The 26656-nt window shown below is 40.0% G+C and overlaps 1 protein-coding gene across 4 annotated transcripts in view; it reads left to right on the forward strand.

The window, feature by feature from the left end:
- Positions 1-26656, forward strand: part of LOC116053759 (Kv channel-interacting protein 2) — a 98239-nt gene that overhangs the window by 46328 nt on the left and 25255 nt on the right. The window contains exon 1 of one of the 4 annotated variants that reach the window (XM_035992106.1): positions 689-993. The exons of 2 other annotated variants lie outside the window; for them this stretch is intronic. In XM_035992106.1, the coding sequence (XP_035847999.1) occupies positions 906-993 (88 nt within the window). In that variant the 5' untranslated portion in view covers positions 689-905. Of the gene's footprint in view, positions 1-688; positions 994-24789; positions 25412-26656 lie in introns of those variants that run through there. One more of the 4 variants, XM_031304942.2, reaches the window with a different exon arrangement.

Genomic DNA, 26656 nt, shown 5'->3' on the forward strand with positions numbered 1-26656 from the left:
CCCACTTTAACAAGGCAGAATGATAAGGATGAAGACAGAAAGGCTTTACATAAATACTTTTCTTTCTCAATGCCACAGGATTTAAAAGCTCCTCTTCTCTCTTCTCCTCTCTCTCTGCTGGCAGATAATAATCCGTTCATCAGCTGCTGGTGTACGATAGTATTTGTCCAACAACCTCTCTCTCTCCTGTCAAGCTTTTTCTCCACACTGTAGAAAGGAGGGAAACATGAATTATGCATTCCTCCTTTTTCCCCATCTCTACCTCCTTATCTGTCTCTTCTTGTACCTTCACTTTTCGTTTTTGCTCCTACACTCCACATTCTCTTTGTCCTTTTCCTTGCTGTTATGAGTAGCCTGCCAATAATGAGCGAGTGAGACAGACAGACAGATGGAGAAGGACGGTGTGTGATGTTAATTAATGGGTTTGCTTTATTTCATCTGTCACTTTACTCAACCTCCTGCTGGCTCAAACACACACACACACACACACACACACACACACACACACACACACAGTCTCGCATGTGCGCCGGTCCATAATTTTCCGCCACGCTCCGCTCCCAGCCAATGAGAGGCTAGAATGGGGCTTCTCAGAACGTGAGGGGAGGAGGCAGAGCACTGCTGGCTGATTGACAGCCAGCGCCCTACAGGTGGAGAGAAGAGCGGAGAGAAAGCAAGAGGGGGGAGGACGATAAAGAGAAGAGGTGAGTTAGGAGGAAAAGAAGAGAAGCAGCGGCAATCAGACTTACATATACACACACACACACTCACACGCACACCTACACACAGACACACTCACAGTGCTCTGTTCCTCCCCTCCTACCTTGAGAGCTTGCTTCCCCCGGCAGACTAGCCAACACCAACACCACCATCACTATCATCACCTCCACCACAGCTGCACCAAGATGAGCCAGTGCAGGAAAAGGTGCAAGAGACAGCTCACCAAGGTGGCTCGCTATTTCTACCACTTCCTCATGGGAACGCTCACCCAAGGTAGGCACCCAAAACCTCCACTTCCACACACAGAGCTTTTGCTTCTTTCTTGAGTACAGAAGCCAAGTGGAGATAGTCTGGAGTTGTGTAATTAGCAGAGGTGGTTTCTAATCTTTGCTGATGGTTCTGTTCTCGGTCCATCAGTCCAGTGACCGAGTTTGTTTCTACCTTATTTGCATAGATCCAAAACAAGTGTATTTTTTCAGAGAGCGTGAGGGAAGTTGTGTAGTTTGCGTGTGTGTCCATGGTGTGCACGTGTGTACAGTACATCTGAGTGCTTTGCTTCATCTCCAGACGGGAGAGACCATATAAAGCGTAGACATCAAACAGCTTCAGCAAGTTCTTAGTAACGACATAAGTATGTATGTATGCTTGTTGGCATATGTTTTTTTTCTCAGTTCCAATGCATAAGATAGAATCAATGATCAGTATGCACAGTGAGAATTAGAAAGCTATTGGGGTTGAATGAACTCACTCTTCCCCTCTTTCTATATGCCTTTCGGCTCGCTCCCTCCCTCCCTCCTCCCTCCCACAGCTCTGCCCTTCTCTGTCCTCTTGTTCTCTCTTTAGCAGTCAAACACATTGCCCTCTGGAAGCAAGTGGCATTCCACCTTCATTGAGAAACTCTTAGTGGGAGAAAGACACACACAGACATTTATCCAGCCCTTCAGTCAGCTCTCAATATAACATCAACTCACCCATCCTCCTCTCTAGCGCTCTCTGTACAGTTACACATAACTTTAATGCTAATCTGTGTGCTGAGATTAAATTGAAGTTGTATAAGCACCATCAAAATCTTTTCTCGATACTTTAAAGGTCTTATCTCTTTTATGTCCTCACACTCTTCTTCCTACTGAGCTGTTGGCTGAATAAAGTGTCTTTTGCCAGAAACACCCTCTGTAACGCTGACTATTGACAGCCTGCTGCTAAGCTTTACATCCATTTTCCTCTTTTTCTTTTCTTGTGAGTGATATTGAGCAGCAGCTCACATTGCCTTGGGGACGATACAACAGAGTAGGGTGGTTCTATTGAATCCCAGCAGTTGATCCTAGAAGGTGGAGATAAAGCAGTGTTTAGATGACCTTGTCAATAGAGCGGTATGTCAATGCTAATTTGACATCCGTGCCCCTCATCTCCACCTCGGCTTTTCTCCTCGTTATCTCCTCAGACTTTGAGATCTGCAAATCTTCGTGTTCGTGCTCTGAAAGCAGCAATTGGACATGTGTGCATGTGGTGAGAGGCACGCACACACATACGTTATAACCCATATATGAACATTGTATCTTGATCAAAACAATAACATTGGGTATGATAACCAATTCAGTCATGTCAGAAAGAAACAATAATCAGTATTTCTGCTGATAAAGATTTTCTTTGGTCATTAGAATGATGCTTTAGATGTTTTAACATTTTGTTTTTAGAAAGCCAAACCTCAGTATTAAAGCATTTAAAAAACAAACAATCACATTTTGGATTCAACTGTGAAATTCTGATTTTTTTATAGCAATAATGTAAACATGTAATTATTAATTGGCTTTAATAAATTAATAAGGCTGATGATATTCTGTATCTTTCGTAGTGTCAACAAATCCCATAAAAAGTGTAGTCAAAGTTACAGGTAAAGTTATAGATACAGCTTATTTCTCTGTGCCATATAGACAACCATTGTTGTTCAAAAAAACTACTAAAAACACAGGAATAGCTACACTGTTGTACTGGGTGACATATTCCTTCATTACAATGACAATTGACTCTGTTGTTTTATTTTGAGTCAATCCTGCATACTCTATCATGCTGTTGTAAATACTCCACTAAATGCATTTTAATCCACTGCTGAAAATAGTTTCAGACAAATACACTATTTACTCCTGTTTGATAAATGGTTGTTAAAAACTAGTTTTTTAAAAGCCCAGCTTTTACAGAGCCTTTTAAAATAAAATGAAATGATGTATTCCTGAGTTGTCTTTAGAACTTTTTCAGGAACCAATGGGCTTGGTGCTACAGACAGAGTTGGGAAGCAGGAAAACATCGACAAACACATTGGTGGTTTTGATGTTTTCCTTGAATTTGTTGACAATAGGAAACTAAAACACTATTACCCAGCCACATGATCAAACTTTGGATGTTACTGTTTTATTTAACACTGAAGCATAGATATTCATTTCTTTTAAATATATCAATAATTGATTAATGAATTGACTTTGATGTGCAGCCATTAAAATGTATGAAAGTGTTGTAATGATTGTAATGATTGATGTTGGGTGCCTCATGCACACACACACACACACACACACACACACACACACACACACACACACATTATCTATAAAGCTATAGATAGCTATCTAGCTACCACGGTCTCAATGCTCCTTTACTGGCTCCCCTCCATTAAGTATTTATTGAAAACATTGTACTGTATTTGTGTGTGTGTGTGTGTGTGTGTGTGTGTGTGTGTGTGTGTGTGTGTGTGTGTGTGTGTGTGTGTGTGTATGCACATACACGTCCTTAGGTTTACCCAGAATGGAGTTACCATGACTACTGGCTCCTGTGTGTCTATTCCAATGGGGTAGAGAGAGAGAGAGAGAGAGAGAGGGAGAGGGAGTGATTAACCGTGTAATGGCTCTGCAACATAGGGATTTCGTCAAGGCCATTCAGAGTTTGGTATTTGAGTATTGTAGCATTTTTGGCTGTGCCAAGGTGCTGAGGGACAGACAGAATTTACTCTGCCGTTAAACTATGTATGAATCTAACAACAGTTATTTAAGCTTTACAAAACAGGACACCTGACATCAAGAAATCCCGTGTTAATTGGTGTTTTTATTCCACCTCATTGGATGAAGTCAGTAGATCATGTTTGAAATATTCTACCAGTTTTTTCTTGATTTTATATCCCCTAAGCCTTGATACTACACAGTGTTTCTGGATAGGCTCTTGTGTCTATAATTAGTTCTGTCAATTATAACTATAATCAGAGCTCCCTGCCTATCCCACCATAGACCTACACAATGCTCTAGGAGCCTGATTGTCTGGTTATGGCTTGTTGGTGGTTGTGTGTGTGTGTGTGTGTGTGTGTGTGTGTGCTTATTACTCACAGTCATTTGCAGTCACCCTCCTTTTTGCACCTACTTTGCCCACTAATTAGTTTGTTTCATTACCCTAGGGGAAACAAGGGTGTGTGTGTGTGTGTGTGTGTGTGTGTGTGTGTGTGTGTGTGTGTGTGTGTGTGTGCGCGTGCGCGCGCGTGTGTGTGTGTGTGTGTTTCAATAGCCTCTGTAGGGGAAACAAGGCTCTGTGTGTGTGTGTGTGTGTGTGTGTGTGTGTGTGTTCTACCTAATAGACTATCTTTTTTTAGTGCAATTAAAATGTATTAAATACTGTTCAACTTGTTTGCCCGCCCACCTGCACACACAAACGCATACATTAAGTACACAAGTTTACATACACTAACTGTACACACACTATATTCCCTTTCCACTTCACTCTCTTGCATGACACTATCTTAGTCTGTAGATGTTTTGGCTTTGGCTGTGTAGAATCTCTGTGAGCCCTATTGATCAGTCCTTTAGCCATAGCCTTATCTAACATAAACAGTCCAAGCTGACAGCACACTTCTTCTTCTTTCTGTACCCTCTCCTATCCTCCTACCTCCTACCTCCTGTCCCCATCAGTGTCACATACCTCTGCTTTGTGCTATTATAGTGTCTCATACAGTATGTCAAGGAGACTAGAAAGGAGTCATTGGTGCTTGGTTTTCCACAATTTTGTGAGGTAATAAATAACTAGTAACTTCTAATTAGTAATAAAAGCAGTAAAGTCAATGTGTGTATTTCCACTGACTGCGGAGTGGCTGCGTTCCGACTCCGTCCCAGCTCCGGCGATCCGCAGCCCTCCGGAGCAGATACGCAGAGCTTCTATTTTTGCCGGATGCCGGAGAGCTCCGCAGCAATTCAGCACAGGGCAGATTGTGGAGGAGGAAGTCGAGCACAGAAGCAAAATAAAACATCCGGTTAATTTTCAAAATTAAATGCACCATGCTCACGGTGGATCATATTTCCCTGAACTACACCGGGAGATCAGCAGGTCAGCACAGAGTTGTTTCCCCTCTACTCCTCTGGATGGAAACAAACTGTTGTTGGTTTTGTGGTTCTGTTTATAGAAACTACATCCTGTTATATCGCGCGATCATACATGAATTCGCGAGATCTCGTGGGTCCTTGTGACTTCAGCTGTCAGTCATGGCCACAGCCGTTCTGCAACAAATCCGGACCTGGTGGGTATTGAAGGACGGCAGAGCACGGAGCAGACACGCAGCGGAGCCGATCCGCAGCCGTTCTGCAGTTGGTGGAAATTGCGGGTTAGTCCGGAAGCGCCGCCACTAGCTTAGCTTAGCGTAGTGAATGGAATCCTTTGTTGCCAGTTAGCATGTCGTGAGTAAAAGTGAGCAAACAACAAAAAAAAGCCTAATTACTTCTTGTGGCCTGCGTATTCACAACGAGTACAAATAGCAATGCAGATTAAGACTAGACGATTTCCTAGGCAGATATTGATTTGATTTTTCAGAAGAGGAGCTGCGTGCTTTGGAAATAGAACGACAGGAGGAGGAGGTTGTGATCACTCAACAGCCTGAGGACGTGAGGATGAGAGCCAACACGAACTGGTGGTGTGAGTGTGGGGGAATATGCCAACCTATGCCGACTGAAATAGAGTGTCTGTGCTGTGGCGAGTGGGACAAGGTACTGCCATCGATGACCAGGCTCAACTTGTCAGATCAAAATGAGCGTTCCCCCAGTTGTGTCACAGCTACCAATGATTTCTCGGCGTTGATCCATCCTGCAGTCCTCAACTCTTTTTTTTTCTCGGTGCAATAAAGTCAACTGGGAAAAACGCTGAATGGACCCAATGAAAACAGCTGTCCACAGAGTAAGTGATTATTGTAAACATGACGCATGGTTATTTTACGGGATAGATCGACCCATATTAGACCTGTACTTACACAGAGTTGCTGCGTGATATCTCTGCGCCAAAGTAGCAGTGCTTCGGCTATACTTCTACCCAATATAGTCCCAAGTCAACATCTGCCTAGGATGCTTAATCTGCATTGCTATTTGTACTTGTTGTGAATACGCAGGCCACAAGAAGTAATTAGGTTATTTTTTTTTTTGTTGGCTCACTTTTACTCACGACATGCTAACCGGCAACAAAGGATTCCAAAAATGCATTTACCCACCTATATAAAGGGTGGGTGAGGAGACGGTGAATAACCCTATTTCAACAAACGGTGGCTTTTGGGTCTGTTGCTGGCACACCTAAATGTAGTGACACCCGTGTCCACTGCAACAGTTTGTCCCTTTTTCATTGTCTTATCAATGGATCATTAATCACAATATCTAACAACACAGTTTGTCTAATTTGTCTGTGTATTTCAAACATGTTTAGAGGCCCACATAGTATTGACCGCTGGATGCATTCAGGTTCTGTTTTTACTAAATAACAAATAGTAGGAAACAGTTTCCCAGTAATTTCACAGTGACAATTTTTTTGTAATCAAATTAGCTAGCGACACCTTGTGGCTTATACAACTTTAGTCCACAGTAATTGTACACAAACACGTCGCTTTGGCTTGTAAATTGCTTTAGCTCGTAATGAATAGTCTTAAATCAATATTTCATGTCTGATGATTAATGCCTTTGGTAGGTGTGTAATGAGCTGCAATACATGCTGGTCATTACTGAATATTAATTCTCTTCAAGTGATCTTGATCATGCGATGCAGAGACTAGCTTCCTGTGACTTATTTATTTCACAAAATCCACCATCGACCACGGCACCTACATATCTTACTGCATTGAAGTGTTCACCTGCACTTCACGGTATACATACAAGTCACATTCATTTCCCTCTTCAGAGTAGAAATCATTTGTTATGGGCTTTGACATTTTTCTAAATTAAACTGGCCGTTAGTCTTCCTCTAGAGGCTGTTAGAACTTTGCACTTTCTAATTGTTAACCTCTGATTACCTCCCCCATGTGCTTTTTTACACACATCGGCTCAGAAGAACGAACACACACGCACACACGCACACACACACACACACACACACACACACACACACACACACACACACACACACCAGACACACACACACGCACACATTTCCACATGCAGTTTTTCACCTCTAGTACCTTGAAGCTGATTCTCTTTGCAGCTCACTCAAGGCTGTGACCAAAGAGATTTTGTTATCAACCTTTCATCTATGAATAAAATATGTTCGGCCCCAGCCTTGGCCCCAGGTGCTGAGCTTTATGTGTATATATTTTTGTGAGATAGTGCTGCTATTACATTTTGTATTTTATTATGAAAACTTTCCAATACTGTTAGGAGTATGTATGTGTATCTTTTCTCTGAACCTAAGCCCTTTCAAGCACCTGTAGAGTTGATCAAGTTTAACAGTGTCACCTCTGCACCCTCCCTCTTGTCTCTGACAAATATCATTACACACCAGTCCATCACTTTCCTCTCCTTTTGACGGAAATTGACATTAAACGTCAATCTAATGCTTAATGAATAAAACATAGGCTGCTTGTGATGGTAAATTCTGACAAGTGCTTGCAGGGGTTAGTGTGTGTGTGTGTGTGTGTGTGTGTGTGTGTGTGTGTGTGTGTGTTACTGTATTTGTGTGCGTGGAGTGTAAGCTAAGCCATATCACAGTATGTGGTCTTAGCACTTACAGACAGATGGGAATTGTTCATTACCATAAGGATAAGTAAAGGTACTCCAAACTAAAGGCCCTTGCTTGTGTGCTTTACAGTGGAGTGAAGAGGAGACACTGCCAAGCTGAGCTGGATGTTGTCATATGAAAACCCAGCGGGAAGCAGCGCTGAAGCCTCGGGTTTGGGAAGACATGACTAGCAGGGCAGAAACAGAGAGAGAGATATATTCAAACACATTTACAAGATTTTGTTCCACTTCATTTGATGTTGTTATTTTACTGGCTGCAGTGCCAGGTTTTGACAACTGTTTTGCCATTTGATAATCTGTTGTGTGACATAACACATTATCTTAAAGTAAGGGAGAGGAAAGATAGGAAGTCAGTAAGGGATAGATAGAGACAGAAAAATGCCACATCCTATCACGTCTGAGCGCTCTCATCCATTTTAAGAACACACTCGTCAGACATGTGAAGATTCTCACTTGAATTATCCCGCTTGTGCTGATTATTCGCTTCTTTTTCTGTCTGTTATTGACACCTCCTGACGCGTACATTCACAGTCAAGATAAAAAGGTAAATTAGAAATAAACTTTCAAGTTCAAGGTTAAAGCCTGTGCAGAAAAAAAGTTCCTTTTTGCAGATCTATATTTAAACATTACGTCTGTTTCACATGTGCTGCCAATTTTATGGACATGCAGTGGTATTCTAGATGAAGTTATTAAAGGAAAAGCGACAGTTGGTTTGTAGTTATTTGTGCACTCTGTGTATGCTGGATAATCCCTCTGTGTATCTGTTGCTTGCTTTTTATCCTTTGTTTTCTCTGGCATCTATCCCACTATTTTAGCCCTAATCTGCTCCATGCTGTTCACATTTCGCTCCGCCCCAATCTGAGTGAGTCAGTGCTCTAGCTTGCTCTGCCCGTCAGGTACTCTAGCTAGCGTCTATATCATTGTGGTGTCTGCTCTTTTTACTTCTTATAGCCACTTAAAGCAGGTTACAACCTTCCCACCTCTGACAAGCTCTCTGTCTTCCTCTCAAGAGATGCCAAGGGAAAGACAAGGGGGGGTCGTGAAGGGGGCAAAACTAGGTGTGAAGAGAAGGTATTGGAGAGTGCAATGTGCACAGAAGAGGAGGGGAAACAAGGACATGTTTATATATTTTTGATTGTCTTTCTCTAACTGGAACTTCTTTAAGAAAGGATTGATAAATTCAGACCTTGGTGCTTTCTCACTTGTGAATGTGTACAGGGCTTTGTTGGTTGGCTTAGTATGTTAGGTCCACAGAATATAGACATGACGTCACTCATAGGTTCTGAAGGATGTTACAAAGCCTGGATTTTGGTAGATTATTAGCAGCCAGCAGGACAGGTACATTGGATCAAAAACAAAGAAGTAACAGTATGGAGGGGTGAGCAAAATATGAAGAAACTAGACAAAACCCAACATTAGTCTTCCTTGGTCAACAAAAGATTGTTCGTTCTCTCTCTCTCCTTCTCTGTGTGTCTCTGTCCATGGTGCTGAAATACAGCTTCTCTCACGAGGCATTAATCCGTCTGTTCCTTTTAACTTTCATCTTATCAAGTAGTTTCTTTCTTGATGGAAAGTTCCAATATATTAATTATATTATTGTGTTGCTGTGATTAGAATCAATATTCAAAACTTGCTGAGTAAACAGTTTTTGTAGCTAACAGGCTGAAACATCCATTACTTTACCAAATTATCCATTCTAATGCACATCAAGCGCACAGGGACACTACAGAAACTAGAATACGTTACCATATAGGTTTTGCTGAGTATGCATGATAAAAGTAAAAAATATAAAATGAATGTACTGTACACTATGTAAATATGGCTAGAAATGTTATAGTGCTCCAACTGCACATGATCTGTCTTTCTCCTTGACCTCTGACTGGTCAAGTGGATGGGCATATTTCTTTGCTTTCTTTCTCCAAGAGCGTTCGCATTATGCCAGACCGATATATTATGAATATACACATTGTTTTTTGTATAGGTTATTGCATGATAAGAATAAATTAATATTGAAAAAAAATGTGTAGCTGTAGTGGCACGTGTTGTCAAAGTTACCTTATTATCCAACAGATCCCCTAGGTTTCTGCACTGAGATGTCTTATTTAAAGACATTGATCTGAGGTGTCATGTTTTTGTCCAGGCCAATAACCACTTTTAAAGGTTTAAGAAAATTCAAATTTTTAATATGATTATGACACTTGTGTAAGGAGTCTGGTTGCTAGATATTAAGAGAGTTTCATGAAAAATTAAAGGAAAATTTGATTATAAATGGCAGAGTGACTGCTGCAGAAAGGGAACAGCAACAACCTAAGTAAGGAACTCATTTAATGAACTTAATTCATTCCCAGCAAGTACAGAAAATGTTCTATTTTGAAGACATGGTTACTGATGTATTAATGTACTTAAAACTGACCCTGGTATTTCTATCTACTGAAATGATCAGCAGTATCAGCTGATGTTTAAAGAACTAAATCAATCGTTGTCAGCAGCCAATAGTAAATCCATCCATGTCCACTACCACCAGCTACACCCCCCCCCCCCCCACACACACACACACACACACACACACATGCAGCAAGAAGCCTCCCCAACAAACACATGCACTCGTACATAAAGACCTAAAGCCCTGATTTGAAATTCTGAACATTCAATTTACACTTTAATGACTTGTTCTCAATTTTTCAGTTTTCAGGGAAAGTTTTTAGTAGTATTTTGATAAATAATTAATTTTCTAATCAGCTCTTTTCAGCCAGCCCCTCAGTCATTAAAGCCTAACTAACTCAATGGAAGTGTATTTTCCATCCTTCGTTGACAAGTTCCCCTGGCAGGTGGATGAATTTACTGCTAACTATAGCTATCAGAGCAGTGAATAAATCTAAGCTAACTATAGCTATGAAAGGCCTCAGGGATATCTCAGCTGCTGTATGGATGTGAGCACAATGTTTATACCTGACTCGTTACTTTCAATGCAAAGTTCATTTTTAAGGGTTTGTTTTTGCAGCCATACACAAGATACATAAAAGAGCACCTTATAGGTAGTGCTGTGTTACCAAACATTATAATACAATTGTGTACCTCAATAATTGTCTCATTCTTTCTTGTACAGTATGTACATACAAATGCATAATGTTATGTAATAAACGTATGAGTTCATATTGTATTCTCTCAGGGTCTAAAGGTATGATCACATCACGTTTCCGTTTAACTATAATTGAGTGAATGGGAAACGGAGCGAATATTCATATATACCGGAAAGTGCCAATATATTTACTTGTAAAAAGCCCATGTTGGGCTAAAAGTAACACTGGGGTGATTTGAGTGAGCATGCAGGGGCACTTGGATCAGAATATATTTTGAGGACTGTAATCTAATCGATTCATTTCTTGTAATTACTATGTCGATTAATTAATTAAATATTTGGTCTATATTAAATGTCAAAAAATAGTGAAAATATTCATCACAAGTTCCCAGGGCCCAATATAACATCGTAAAATTCTCAAACATATCTAATGTTTCTGAACAGTTTGAAAACCCCAACAGAGTCAATTTACTAGCTTTAAAGATCATTTAAATGATCAATCGATTATGAAAAGAGTTGCTTTTGTTTCAGCTCGAACAAATTTACTGTAGCTGTTGGTATTAGAACAATAACACATACAGTAGATGTTATGTAGTAACTACGGTTTTAGACAATGATAACTAAACTACATGTGGTAGTGACTAAGTGCTGACACACAATAGTGCCCTGCAGTATTTTATTATGGGTCTGTGCTCACAAAGAAATATGAATATGAACACCAGAATTTAATCTCACCTCATCCATCAAAGAGGTACTACTAGAAAAAGACAAAGCAGGTAAAGCATCTGACACCTCAGCAAATTGAAAAATGGTTGCCATGATCTGATTAATGATCAGCTGATTTGTCATGGTTGGTCCATGTTGTTTTCTCACCATGGACAGACCACACTTCAATAGGGGTGGGAATCACCAGAGGCCTCACGATACGATATCATCACGATACTTATGTCACGATACAATATTTTTGCGATTGTAAATATATTGCAATATTCTGCAATATATTTCAATTTATTACTTTATTCCAATTTCAAATTTTCCCAATTTCAAAATATGTCCCCAAAAGGAAACTTTGTCAACCTCTGTTTTATCTAAAAAGATACATTTCTCTGTCTGTTCATTTCACTTCAATTGTATTGCTGCAAAATGGGATTGTCAAGCAGACAAACTGACCAACACATATATAATAATAGATCGATACTTGGCAACTACGTATTGATATAGTATTGCCACGGAAAATATTTTTTTTATTTTTTTTCCCCCCACCTACACTTCAATCCACATGGAAGATGACAGAGACCCACATCTCCAGACAACCTCTGTGTGGTAGTTTGCTGTGTGTAGAGTTTGAATGACTCCTTTATCAGCGGCTCAAAACAAACCAAAATAAATGAGTAAAGCAGTATACCTATATCATATGTGTTTGCTAATGTAAAAATACAGTACATTACAGTATACTATTATCGGAAAGAAATACCTTTTTATCATTTTGGGCTCATTTAAAAGGAACATTGAATTAGATTTATTCCATCCCTCTTCCCTTACAGTAGTTTCTACCTTCTGTTTTTCTCTCTGTGTGAAAGGATGCACATCAGGCCTATCCACCAGGGAGGCTGGTGGTCAGAGGCACTAAAAGGCTGATGGTCCCCAACTGGGACAGAGCTGTCTGTTCCACTCAGCCATCCAGGCATGAGGACACCAGACCTCGGACAGGGACCACCTTGAGAGACTGTGCTGCTGACCTCTAATCAACATGACAGAGAGGGCGCAAAAAGAGGGTGAGGGAGGAAATGAAGGGGGAGTAAGGAGGTAGAAGCGGAGTTAGATGGAGGTGAGGCAGGAGGAAAAGGATAGAGGCGATAAGAGTGTGTTCCAGTTAAGTGATACATAAAGAGAGAAAAGGAAGGGAGGATAAGTGGGAGGAAACCCAAAATAGGAAGAAGGAGGAAGCTAAAGGTGGTGAGCTAAAAATAGATGGTACTAAAGTTTGGAATGGTAGAATATGTCCAGAGTGTCTCTAAATTATATTTTTACTGTTTTTTCGACAAAACCATTTCAAACTTAAACACTAGCATGTTTATGTTCCCCACTTGTATTTCTTAATTGTGATCCCTAATTCTGTCTCTGTCCTCAGACTTCAGTGTCAGCTGGTAATAATTACTCTCATGGCATGTCAGGACACATTTACATTTCATATAAAGCATGTTTAATAAAACAGGATTGTCGCAAAGTGTTTCACAGATTTACAAATTGAGATAAAAGGGCAGCCCTCATGAGCAAAGGGTCTATTTAGAGAAATATGTTAGTGATGATGATAATGATCGAGTTTTCAAAACTACAATTCACCCTTGACTTTCTTTGGATAAATAAAGGTACAAAATAAAAATTAAAAGCTGCAAACATATCACATAAAAAAACTGAATAAATAATAATGATTGAATAATGAATAAATATGTGTTGCCCCGCTGAGAGACTTCATCACCACCGTTGTTGATTGACAATGCTCAACGTCTCTTTCTCTCTTTCGTCTGTTACTGTAAATGTGTCACTTGCTAGTCAATTTCTCGAGTGACACTTATCTGTCATCTTTTCACACTGCATCAACTTGATGTCTGTCAGACAGTTGTGTGCTCCAGAAGTGTGTGTGTGTGTGTGTGTGTGTGTGTGTGTGTGCGTGCGTGCGTGCGTGCGTGCGTGCGTGCGTGCGTGTGCGTGCGTGGCTGTCACAGTTGTGAGGTTGTATCATTCAAAAACTTTTTTCTAAAAACATACAGACACACAGACACACACACAGGCAACAGAAAACATTTAAACCTTATTTGATGTGTTGTTTTGTATCCAAAGTAAAGCAGTGCAACACCTTTCACTCTTCTTGTAAAAGAGATTTTATTCCAAAAATGTCATTAAAATGATTTAGATCATTCATGTTACTATGTTGTGTAAAAGCGAACTACAATGTCAAACGTTTCACAGTGTACTTGTGTTTTAAGCAGGAACTGCTTCAGTGCAGTGGATAAATGTTAATTATTTGCTTTGTAGATATAAAACAACCAAAGGGCGCATAAAGGGCAACATGGAGCCATGATTGACTTCTTTATTAAGGATAAGCAGCATGTTCTTAGCACTCTTGATCAATTACTGTAATACGTATGAGTAGCTGATACATTTTTTTTTGTTTTTCTATTGAAATACAAATAACCTGCATCTCCTCCATCCAGAGTGTCTTCCAGTCATTTGTGTCCCCCATAGACAAGTCTTCATGTCCTTGGTGCAATTCAAACACATTCAAATCATATTCATATGGAAACCAGAATATACAATTTAAACATGTGTGATCTATCATACACAAGTGTTTCATGTGTTATTAATACTGTGATGTCCTTGAAAGGCTGCATGTTCAGAGCACATGAATATTAGATATTCTTCAACATTTCACGTGACATCTAGAAGTGTTTTGTTACATCTTGGGTTTATTTGTGTTCCCTTGTCATCATCGTTCACATCACAACTAATAATTGCACCAGTTCCACCATCTTGTCGTCATCCTTGTTTTCAGTTTTTTTCAGCAGTTAGTCATCTTGATGTCACCTCACACCCTCCTCTCAGTGGTGTGTTCAGTCTGTTCCCACTATCTGTTCTGCTGCTGTTCCCTCCACTTGTCCGTCTCCGAGTCTGCTGCATGATGTCAGTCTGACTCCATTTCCTCAGATCTAAGCTTTTTGTACACACACACACACACACACACACACACACACACACACACACACACACACACACACACACACACACACACAGGTATGTGTGATCTCATCAGTTCCTACCTCCGGTTCTCCAAATCTGATTCCTCTCAGGGCTATTTATAGCTGTGGAGGCCCACTCCACACTGTGTAACACATCATGACCTGTGTGCCTGCCTGCCTTTGTGAAAAAGGTGTGTGTGTGTGTGTGTGCGTGTGTGTGTATCTGTGTTCTTTCTATAGCAGTTTTCCAGGAATCTAGCACCTCCTTACTCGCCACGTGTTACAAGGGTTTTACTTAAGGTTCATACGTTGTGCTAACGCTTTCTTAACTCTTTGTTAACCCAGTACACACAAGAAGAGCATGTGTGGTATACAGTATGTGACTACTGTTTTCCAGTCATATGTGAACACCCCTTACATGTAGTCAAGTATGCATGGCTCAGGGCCTAAACTAATAAGCAAGATGGCTGAATATCCAAAATTAAGCCAACAGTGTCTGTGTTTGAAATCACTCCCTATTTACTGTATAGTGCACTATATTTATTGTCCGGCATTTTATTTGAGTGTCCGACTTCAGAGTGTATAAATGTATCCACTATAGAGCCCTGAAAAATTCCACATTAGAAAAAAAAAGTATAGTGTCCATGGCATGTACACTACGTTCTGCTAACAATCCCATGCAATGTGTTGCATTTTATAGATGTGAATGTTTCTGTTCTCTCTATTATTTGTCACTGATGACCCAAAATTATGGTGATTCATCCGATTCATTGGTTTTGGACCCGCTTTGGTATTATTTGCCCAGGTTTTGAGATATCTTTACTTACACACACGCACAGACAGAATGGATTGGAATGTAATTGTGTTTGTTGTGCTCACAGCATTAAAAAATGCTTTAAAAAAACACCATCTCACAGAATCAGTGTCCTTGTTGGTCTGGATAATCTACAGAGCTCACTGTCAACAGATTTTATAAGAGCTACAGTATCTTTTCAGCAGAAAGTAGCTCCAATGAAAACTGTTTACAACCAAGTCTGTGGATTTCCCAGAGCAACGGAGACATTGTTTATTGAAAGGAATACTACTGTTAAAAATGTTTTAAATGACTTTTTTTGTTGTTTTGAGCACCACGAAAACAATTCACCTGCAGAGTATTTGGATGGAGGCAAGAACATTTCTGCACTGGCTAGATACTACTACAGGAAAATATGTTTAATATAATTTGGATGAACCAACCCTGGAGACACTAGCATTATATTTAACTATTTTATTTGCTAAAGACAGGCACTGTAAAGGACAGAGGGGACAGCTGATGGGTCACATGAGTGGAAAAACAAAGTGAGCGGTACAGTATACATAATGAGAAAACTAGAAAACAATGCTGATTATGATTATGACCGATAGTATTCCTGCTGGCAAGGATTGATTGATCCAGCCTAAAAATAGAAATCTCTTCAGACAAATGTAGTAGAGTATATTTTAAAAGATGGGACAAAGATCAGCAGGAAAAGGATTACAAACTATTATCCTCTGGGAGGCACATGCAACTCTTCTATGAAATAACCCCACTCTGCGTGTATGCATGTACAATAATTGTATGTGTGTGTTTGTGTGCCTGCTCTGCAGAATACTAATGGGTGTCATAGCCTGCATGGCTATGATAATGAGGATATATCCACAAGGTCTGGGACTATCAGTGTAAGCAGTGCAGAAACTTAACTCTGTGTGTGTGTATGTGTGTGTGTGTGTGTGTGTGTGTGTGTGTGTGTGTGTGTGTGTGTGTGTGTGTGTGTGTGTGTGTGTGTGTGTGTGTGTGTGTGTGGATTACCATGTGTGTTATATGTATGCTGGATCAATACATTCACTGACACAATATAATAGATGGAATGGTAATGCCTGTCTGTGTCGTTTTTACCAATACATGGAGCTGATTGGAAATAGATTGTGTGTGTGTGTGTGTGTGTGTGTGTGTGTGTGTGTGTGTGTGTGTGTGTGTGTGTGTGTGCGTCTTTGTGTGCACCCAAACCTGGGGAATTGATGCTATGTTTTGTGTCCATGACAACAGCCTCTCTCTCTCTCTCTCTCTCTCTCTCTCTCTCTCTCTCTCTCTCTGTCTCTCAATGCATTTCTCTCTCGCTCATTCTCTCTGGTGACAGTTGACAGATTTAACACAATAGAGTGTTTGACTGGGCCTGGCTGTTAGAGAAAATCACAGCCTTCTTTTCTTCCTACTCTTCTCCTTTTCCCTCCTCTCCTTCCTTCTCTCCTCTCCTCTCCCAATAAATATCCCTATAATTCAAAACTAACTAACTAGCCATTGTGATATTATTTCCAGTCTTTCTCTACCTCCATAATTATCTACATTATATATCATTCCCTATGTAAACAATGTATTGCACATATTAACTCATAAACAAATTGTCCCTGCGTGTAGGTGCTGTATAGATTTTTGATATTCATCTTGTTTGTGTATGATTGTGAGCTTTTTTTATGTGCTTGCTAGTGTGCTATCCACCCTCAGTGACTTTGCAGGTATTTGTGTGTGCAGCACAGGCATATTTGTCCTTTGGTATGGGTTAGATCATTTTGTGCCTTTTGATTAGCTGCTGAATCAGCACAACAGCAGCTCCACGTGCTTGTTGTCATTGTCCAGTTGTCCACTGAGACATTTATAAAAATGGGCTGTGGGCCTAGCAACAGTATTTGTCCTTAACTCGACTTGAGTCAGTCAAAATGATGAATTCAGTTGGCAGTTGGTTTCTTTAACCAAGGTGACAGAAAAGTCACACATGCTGTAGTAAGGAGTTTGTTTTGTATTCTATGTACATTTGTTTCAAAGTCTGGCATTTTGCTGCACTGCTGGAACAGGTCAGCCATGTCAGGTCAGTGTACAGCTCAAGGTATTTTTACAGGTATTTTACCTTTTCATGTCACCAACCACCAGAGCACCCGGCTATGTGCCAGGCTGTACTGTATGCTGTTCTCTTAAAGGTTAGGCTAAGGACTTACTGCTGAGGACTTACTGCTGACGAGATGGTGTTACAGACTTGGCACCAACTCAAAACTGCTGCATGCTTTTCTCAGTTTAGTGGATATGTTTTTTTTTTTTAAGATGACTTTTGGGGCATTTTAGGCCTTTATTTTATAAGACAGCTGAAGACATCAAAGGGGAGAGAGAGGGGGAATGAATGACATGCAGCAAAAGGCCCCAGGTCGGAGTCAATCCCGCGGCCGCTGCGTCGAGGAGAAAACCTCTATATATGGGCGTGCGTTCCACTTGGTGAGCCACCCAGGCGCCCCATAAAGAACATTTTTAAGTCACATGTAGGACCACCTACCAGAACATTCTCTGCACATTCAAGTCTCTGTGTGTGTTTGAAATACTTGTGTATTTGTGTAATGTATGTAATACTTTAATCTACACTGACCTCTAGTGGAGTTTGATTTATGTTGCACTTGTTTTACTGAATGTCCAGTGACGCTGATGTCTGTCCATTAGAAAGGTGATTTTCTCAATACATTTCTACTTTCTGATTCCTCCTTTCCTAATGCACCCTCACCGTTTTAGATTATTTCTGCTATTCAGACGAAATCCTGTATTATTTTGTAATTCTCTTTCCTTTCTGACAGTCTGTTGGTCTGTCTTTCTTCCCTTTCAACCTTCTTTCCCATTCTCTTTCTTCTCTCCCAGTAGGTTTCTAGCCATCCAGCACCTGCTCGCTGGCACTGTGAAATTCAAAGTTAACTCACCCAGAATTCAATTCGTTGTATATATAATACATTGTTTATTTCAAACCTTGCATCCTAGACTGTTTTTGGAATTTTATGTGTGCTTGCAGAGTCAAAATTTGTAAATGTCCTACATTGTTACCACTTTATCTCTAAACAGCTGTGTTGCCATTTACTATAAGTGCAGACTGTTAGTGCACACTGTAAGTGTTTGTATGCTGTGCTGGCCCACCCATGTCGCTGTTCCACATCTATTGTGTCTTGTCGTGGGGCATATCTGCAACTTAAACAACAATGCAGTTCAAAAGACATACTGTCATAGCACTAACTAAACATAATACATGACATAAAGGGCCTTATTCAGACCGGTTGAATGGTTATTGATATTAGCCAGCTTTTTGTAAACCTTTACAATAGCAGCATGATCATGAGGGAAAAACAACTGACGCCTTATCAAAACAGGTGGGGCATGATGACATACAGTATGTTTGTTCATGTATATGGGTGAACACCAGTGGTGGAAGAAGTACTATTTTACTTAAGTAAAAGTAGCAATATCATAGTGTAGAAATACTCTGTTACAAATAAAAGAAGTCTTGCATTAAAATTTTTACTTAGATAAAAGTAAAAAAGTAATGTAGTTGAGTAAAAAAGTACAGTATTTCCTGTGCATTGTAGTAGCAGAAAATGGGAATAATCAAGTAAAGTACAGTACTTCATAATTATTCTTTATTATTAAACTAAAATATTCTTAAAATAAAAACTGTACTGTACTGTACTTAAGTGCAGGTACAAGGTATTATGTGTATGTTAACGCCCACAGAAGGAGGGGAAACCCAGCTGTGCAACTGATTATTTCTAAATGTAGCATTCTCATAACACACACATGCTGAGCGTGATCGGGATCACTCACCTGTGTTGGGTATGTGGATTTGTAACTCTGAGGTCATTCTGTGTGGCTCTGAGGAGGGCATTGGAGGCCTTTATGCACTCATCCTCATGTCAATATTCCCACTGTTTTACTGGCTGTTTATGAGGAAAGGTGAGTGGCAAATGTTCATGTTTTTATGCCATTTTTAGTGCAAAACAATAACATAACATTACAATAGCAGACTTATTAGAGAAGACAAGTGAGTGACAAGAATGGAGTGTATAGTTAAGTAGAAAATAAGTTATAGGAGAAAAAACTAAGCATTGTGCATTAGCAGAAGGTATTGGGGTAAAGTTAAATATCCTCTTGTAATATGTATGAGTCTGTGTGAGCATGCGTGTAGGGTAGTAGTAGGGATGTAAAAAACAAGTACAATGCATAAGTGCTGAATGAATGTGACACAGTTTCCCCTGTTTCAAACAATTGTAATAATTATACAACGTCTTATTTGGTGCTTCAGTGTCTGATCTTTGCCCTTTGTGCCCACTAGATGTCCCAGTCTAGCTGACCCAGGATTTAAATACACCATCTCCTTTAGTTGAATAGTGGAACCATATCTTATGTTGGAGAATATCTGTTTTGTGTCTCAGCTCACAGTGTGACATGGAAAGTAAAGACGACATGTCTGGCCATGTCTTGTTATTGATTTCAAATCTGTATGTTAATTTGAGCCCTCACGTGATGCAATAGCGTCAAGAGAAATCGCTATGCGTGCGGGGACGGCTCGAAAGTTATAGTGATCTCAGTAATCATTACAATTTTCTTGAGCTCTGATCTCACAAAGCATTTGCCTGTGATTTTATGTGTGTTTGTGTGTGTATTTGTGAGTTATCTCTTAAGCATGGTCAGTCAAACCTCATTGAAGCAGAGATCAAAAGTCAGGTTCTTGAATTAGCACATGATTAGAGAATGTAACATGCAAGGATCGGTACAGCAAGACACAGCCATAGCAGTGTAACTTTTGTGTAGTTTCCACTTTCATCGCTGTGGAAATTGTATTTTTATGTACTACAAGATAGGAACGCTGCAGGCCTGAAATCTGTCATAAATCCTTCTCAGCTGCTTCAAGTCACAATCTGTCTACCTGAGATGATCTGATAAAGTTAAAATGTCGGGGCACTGTTTCATAACATTCCCCTGAGGCCCTAAGTTTGACATATACAACCAGTACATAAATACTGAGATATGATTCAATAAAGCCATTCACTTCAGTTTGTCATAAAAATCATGAACCCATCAGCACAAATGTGAACCACACTCTCCACAGTTTAGGACCTATCAATTGACTAGCTTCCGTGAAAAGAAAGAAAAGAAATTTGAAAAAAATCAATAGAAGCCAGAGGGGAAAGAGAGAGGAAGTGGGTGATTTGTGTTTTTGTTTTTTTTTTGTTGTTTTTTTTAGAGCTGAGTGACTTATATGATAGGTCATATTGGAGACAAACGACACAGCATGAGTTTGTGTGTGGAAATTTCTGACATGTCTCAGCAGGGCGCACAGACATCAAGAGAGCAACCTCAGGCGCAATGTATTTAGGTGACTGTATGAAAATTATTTGGGGAGAGGGACGAAACCTTATCTTTAAATTTTGCAAAAGCAAAGTCCTCCTCATTGTTAGTAATATTTAGTTTGGACCCTCTCCTTGACTTAAAAAAACAAAAACACCCTCCCCCTAATATTTCAAAATTAATATAACCTTATATTGGTACTGGTATGATGCTAAACTTGAAGTATAGTTTTATTCACTGTATTTCCACTTTCTGTTAAGATGCAGAAGAAAGTGAATCTTTCTGATGCGCATCATACTCAAGATAACATTCAATCATACAATTACGTTCTACATGTATAGTGTTTTTCAAACCTAAACTATTAGTCCTGTTTCTGTAGATACTATTTTTTTTGCGATGAGGAAAATAAAGACATGATACAGAAACAGGATTGTTGTCCTCAGCTTATGGCAAAACTATCCTGAATGAACCATGGAACATATAAAAAAGTATTTTTTTATGTAATACATTTCACAAGGAAAGGCTGACATAAAATATAAATCTGGGGTAAGAAAAAAAAGACCCTCAAACTTCCCTCCCTTTAGCCAAAGAAAAGATTGAGATAACTGTGTCTGTTCATCAGTTGAACCTACAGAGACTTTTTCAGAAAGCTTTTTGCTCAAAATTGTTAGTACAGGATGCGTTAGACAGTAAACAGACCAGTTGCACTGAGTTTTTTTTTAAACTTAATTGAACTCAGATTCAGACAATTGTCCTTTCTTGAGAAATGAAAGTCATAATGAGTTTGTCTTGCCAACCTCTGCCCTGAAAGTGTAAATATGTGCTTCTTGTGTGTGTAAATTTGATGAACAATAGAGGAAAAAGTAGGGGAGGAGAATAGCAAAGGAATAGAGGACACATCTGCAGGTCCAATTTTCTGTCATGACAGCTAGAATGAGGTAAAGAATCCTCCAGGAGGGGAGAGATGCTGGAGGGTAATAAAGAATAGATGCCTCTTCCCTCTGTGCTTTGCAGATCGCAACACAGAGGGACCTGACCTTAGTCACTCAGGCTCTTCAGTTTGTCCTTCCTTTGTTCCTTCATGTTCTGCTTCTGTCTGTCTTATCTTACTTCTCATTACTCACCCCTGCCACCATGTCTCATGCACCAACCTGCCTTGCTTCTTCTTTCCTTCCACCTCTCTGTTTCTCCCTTCGAACCCTTCAATAAATAACTGGGCAGAGAAATCATTTTTAACAGGTCAGGCTCAGATTTCTCTTTCTCCCTCTCTCTCTGTCACTTTTGTGAGCGTGTGGTTCAATATTTTTCTTGTTTACATTTACCATGTCTTCAATCGGCGCTCAGCTTCAATACAGCAGGTATACATTACTGTCATAGAGTGAGGAGAAATTGGTCTGCTGTGGTGTCCTGTTTGCCTACAGTACACACCATATATAAGAAGAGTGATGTGACATAAGATTAGGTTTCCTGTTACCTTGTCTGACTTATTTGTGTGTTTGTGTGTACTTGTGTGGGAGTATGTATTAGGGCGACCCATGCCACATGGTCCTTGGTGATGCTGTTTCTGTGACAGATGTCTCCGTAATGAGGCATGCTCCTGTATAGCCCAGTTGAAAATGTAGGAACAGGAATGTCAACAAAGAGAAACAACAGCAGAAGTGGATGCAGACGCAGCACATTTGTCAGAGTCCTGCTGTCTTGCCTCTTACAACCTTTTCTTCTCGCCAAAGGAAGAGGCAGAAGGGGGAAACACAGTGGCAGAATAAGACAAAGAGGGAACATCACACCTTTTTCCAATTCTGTTATTTTTGTATCATGAGGCGAAACGATACCCTTACTGGGAGCTGGTTGGGAGGGGCAGAACCTTGGACGGTAGCTAACATCGGCAGTCTGAACTGATTCTTCTCAAAGCTTAAAGTATCCCAACCCCACTTCATGACTGATGGAAGGTATCAGGATGTTTGACACAGGAAATTATCAAATCACTCAGTGCCTCCTTGGAAGAGGGGGATGTGGTTCTGCTGGTATTAGCAGTTATTATTTGTATAAAAAAGAAACACATGAAACCTGGTATGCTAAAAAGCTTCAGATTCACTGACTCACTACAGCTGACTCGCTATTGGTGAGAACTTCAAAGAGGAAATGTGTACGCAAGGATAAAAAGTAGCTAATTAGAAATTATTCTTTTGTTTCTGTAACAGATACGGGTTGTCAACTTATTATTCTTTGCATTCTTTTAAAACTAGCAATTCTACTTTCAGTTAGGGACTTTACAAAAATGAATTGCCGAAGGGACTAAAGCCTTTTTTTCTTATCCCAGAGTTCCATTTTATTTCTCCCTTCCCATGTAAGATTTATTATAAAAAAAACATATATAAAATAGTTACATCAAAACGATGACTTTATGCCATGGTTCATAAAGGGGCATTTTGCAATACGTAGAGGGCAACAATACACCTTCTTTAATAGGCTCCATTTTCTTCATCTAAATAAAACTAGTTGCTAATAGGACAAATATGTCCATTTTAAGAAACACAATACATGTGGATCTTATTAGTGATTGAAGGATACTTAATATTTAATTTAATATTTTTTTAACCATTAACCATTGACTTTGTTCTGCATCATAACAGAAAGCAGAACTACAGTGAAGTAAGTGTATCATAAAGTAAAACAATAATATGATGCATGTTCAGCATTCTATACTGCAGTTCTATACTGTTATATTATTTTGATATATTGGCTGGAAGAGTGTTACGTTTTGTTAGTCAATGGAGGGTCCAAAGAAACATATTAATACAATTTAATTTCCATACAGTACCTTATTTAAACAGATTTTCAATCAAAGAGTGAACTCAACTCAACTATTTTTGAAAGGTCAAGAATGCCTTGAATTTAGCTAATACTGCAAGGTGTTTTTTGTTAGCTTTACTTTACATTATTCTCAGCACCTTTTTTGTGTCTTCATAATGCCTAATGGTGTTTTGCTCTTGGTTAGTGACCAACAATTGTACACTAGTATTAACATTGCATTGTGGAATACTTTGTGTCCATTATGTGGTATAAAAAGTCTCATTAGACGTATAGATAACACTACAAAAAGGCAAACACAATGTATGGTGAACACTGAACAATTTTAGCTCAAAAGTTTTCTTTCAACAGGAAGATGACTACAGTTTTCCACAGCATCAATAAGTTCAAGAGGCATTGGTTCATACTGAATTAATGTAGTAAAAGTCAGAATGCCATGGTGGTGACCAAATGCAACAAACTGTTACACAAAATCACTTTCAAATGAGCTACTTTTGTACTTGGCGTTCAATATACACTGATTTTAAGTAATATTTAAGTCAAGTAACAGTGCTGCTTGAGAAGGATAATTTTTCCTCCACTGCTTCCACTGTATGTAGAGGAGGAGGAGGTGTGCTTTATGCACAAATTGAAGGAGCTGACGAGATAGCATTTCACTGGAGTTGTAAGACAAATTTGATTGATTGATTCATTGATTGATTCATTGATTGATGTATTAAGTCACATTGGGTTACTTGCAGGACAGATTTTTCTCTCAGGTATAATCACAGAGGCACCAACAGCTACTGTATATATCTGACGAAATTGCTTAGCTTCTATTTTTTGTTCTAATCTCGGATGTTTGCGTTTGCTGTACCAACGCCAAAAATCCTTTTCCCATCGAGCTCTGATAGCAACACATTTGCAAAGTTAATGAGACATTGCATCGACCGGCAGGCATATGGGCTAGAAAACAGATGCAGCAATCTCCATACTGTGAAAACACACATTTGAGTTGAGACTTGAATTCAGATGAACATAAATATATTTTCTTTCCATTAGTTGGAACAAAACCTGTCTTTTAACACTCTCTTCCAGTTACCAGGGAAACCACATTAGGCAAATCAATGAAGGTAATGTCACTGGAGTGGGAGGGCATACCTCAAGTCCTCCCCCCCCCTTCCCAAACACTCTCTCTCTCTCTCTCTCTCTCTCTCTCTCTCTCTCTCTCTCTCTCTCTCTCTCTCTCTCATTTTCTAAGCAATCTCCCACTCATCCTCTCCCTCTCTCTTTTGCTGCCTCTCCCTCGCTCACTCCCTCTTTCCCCCTCACAACACTTACTTCCTGACAACCACTGCCAAAGGACTAGCAGACGCAGCACATCCCAAGTTTCCATTACTCGGCAAGGGCCTAGAAGAAGAAAGAGAGAGAAGAGGAAAAGAAAAAAACCTTAAACTTCAGCCCAGTGTTATGACAATCTGGAGCTTGCAGCCTGTAGCTCCAGCAATATGGCCTCCAACAGGGAATAAGAGGGGTTGCCGGTGGCCAGGTTTTGGGTGACAGAGGAGAAACGCCCATCGAGCCAAGCCGCTTTATTGTTTTCTTCCATTATAGTTGACAGAATTTGATTGGCTTGAAGTGGATACAAGTGAGGAAGTAGACAGAAGTTGACTCAGCTGACAAATTGTTGGTTGGTTGGGTGCAGTTAGACAGGTGTTGTGTCGCTGGCCGGACTCGGCCCGGCCCGGCCCAACCTGGCTCAGTGCTGCAGTGCTGGGCGATGACAGACAGTGGTCTCCAAAGATGTTGAGTATGGATGGATTGGAGATGATCGCTGTGCTGGTGGTCATGGGTCTTTTCATCAAAGTCCTGGAACAGTTTGGGATGTTCGAGCCTGTCGGAGGGGAAGGTAATGGATTTTCTCTGTGAATTGTTGGATTAATAACGGGACAATAATGGTGCAGTAAAAACAGAGTTCACTTATTTTGAAGATGTTGTGGGTGTACCGGTGTGTGCATGAGCTGATACTTTAATCTTTAGTGCCCATTTCCTCTGGTCCTGAGTGGGCTGCGTCCTATCTGAGGGTTTAGGTTACCAGTACAACTGGGCCATGCAACACTCTCTCTCTCTCTCTCTCTCTCTCTCTCTCTCTCTCTCTCTCTCTCACTCACTCTTTCACACTCACTATTTCTCTCTTTCTCTCTCCCTCTCTCTCTCTCACTCTATCTCTCTTTCACACACACACACACACACACACACACACACACACACACACACACACACACAGTAACTTTAGCTGTGTGTGTGTGAGGCTCTGCCCCTGGGGTGTGTGTGCTTTTACCCTTTAATCGATAACACTATGGACAGAGTGGGTCTGAGTGCTGTGTAGAAGAACTTGTCTCAGTGAGGGAATGTCAGCCGTACTCTCAGTACTCTCATTAGCTTATAGCCTTTAGTATGGAGCTGTATGAGAAAATAGGTCTCATTTTCTTTGCTGCAGATCATAGGTCAACACATTTTGTGGTTGACTTGGCCTAATGTGATTTAAAAAAACACAATTCAGTTCCAAAGTGTTTGAATCAATTATTTGTTTAACATTAAAAGAGACAGAAGCCCTTATTGATTAGTTATAAATCAGCGGCCGCCCATATACTCAATTAGAAGGTCAATTCACAGATGTTTAATTATAGTTTAACAAAATGAAACATTTACTGAATGATACTTTTACAACACTTTAAATATTGGCTGCCTGTAAATGAAGCATTGACTGAAAAGGTCCTATACCCCCAGGAGCTGTCACCCTGCAGCAAGGCCTTGTTTGGCCTGTCTTATCTGGATGACCTGTGCTTTGTCCCCCCTAAGTCCAATCTACTTTACCTTGTTCACACTCGCTTATCTCTTCCCTCTTAGTGACAACAGGGATGATGGAATTCTTATCTCCATTGTGTGTATTTTTTTACTCTGCTCATTACCCAGAGTGCCCTGTACACTTTGGGCATCTGGTAACAGTGGCACTCTGACAGGGTCTTATGTTTTCTTCTCATGACAAGAATCTGCTCTTTCACACTCATTTTAAGTCACCATGTAAAGGGAAGACATGCAGTTTAGTCAGTAAACATAAAAAATTAAAACACTGCATAGATTAGAAATTTGC

Source organism: Sander lucioperca, chromosome 15 (assembly GCF_008315115.2).
Source record: "Sander lucioperca isolate FBNREF2018 chromosome 15, SLUC_FBN_1.2, whole genome shotgun sequence".
NCBI classification, from domain to species: Eukaryota; Metazoa; Chordata; class Actinopteri; order Perciformes; family Percidae; genus Sander; species Sander lucioperca.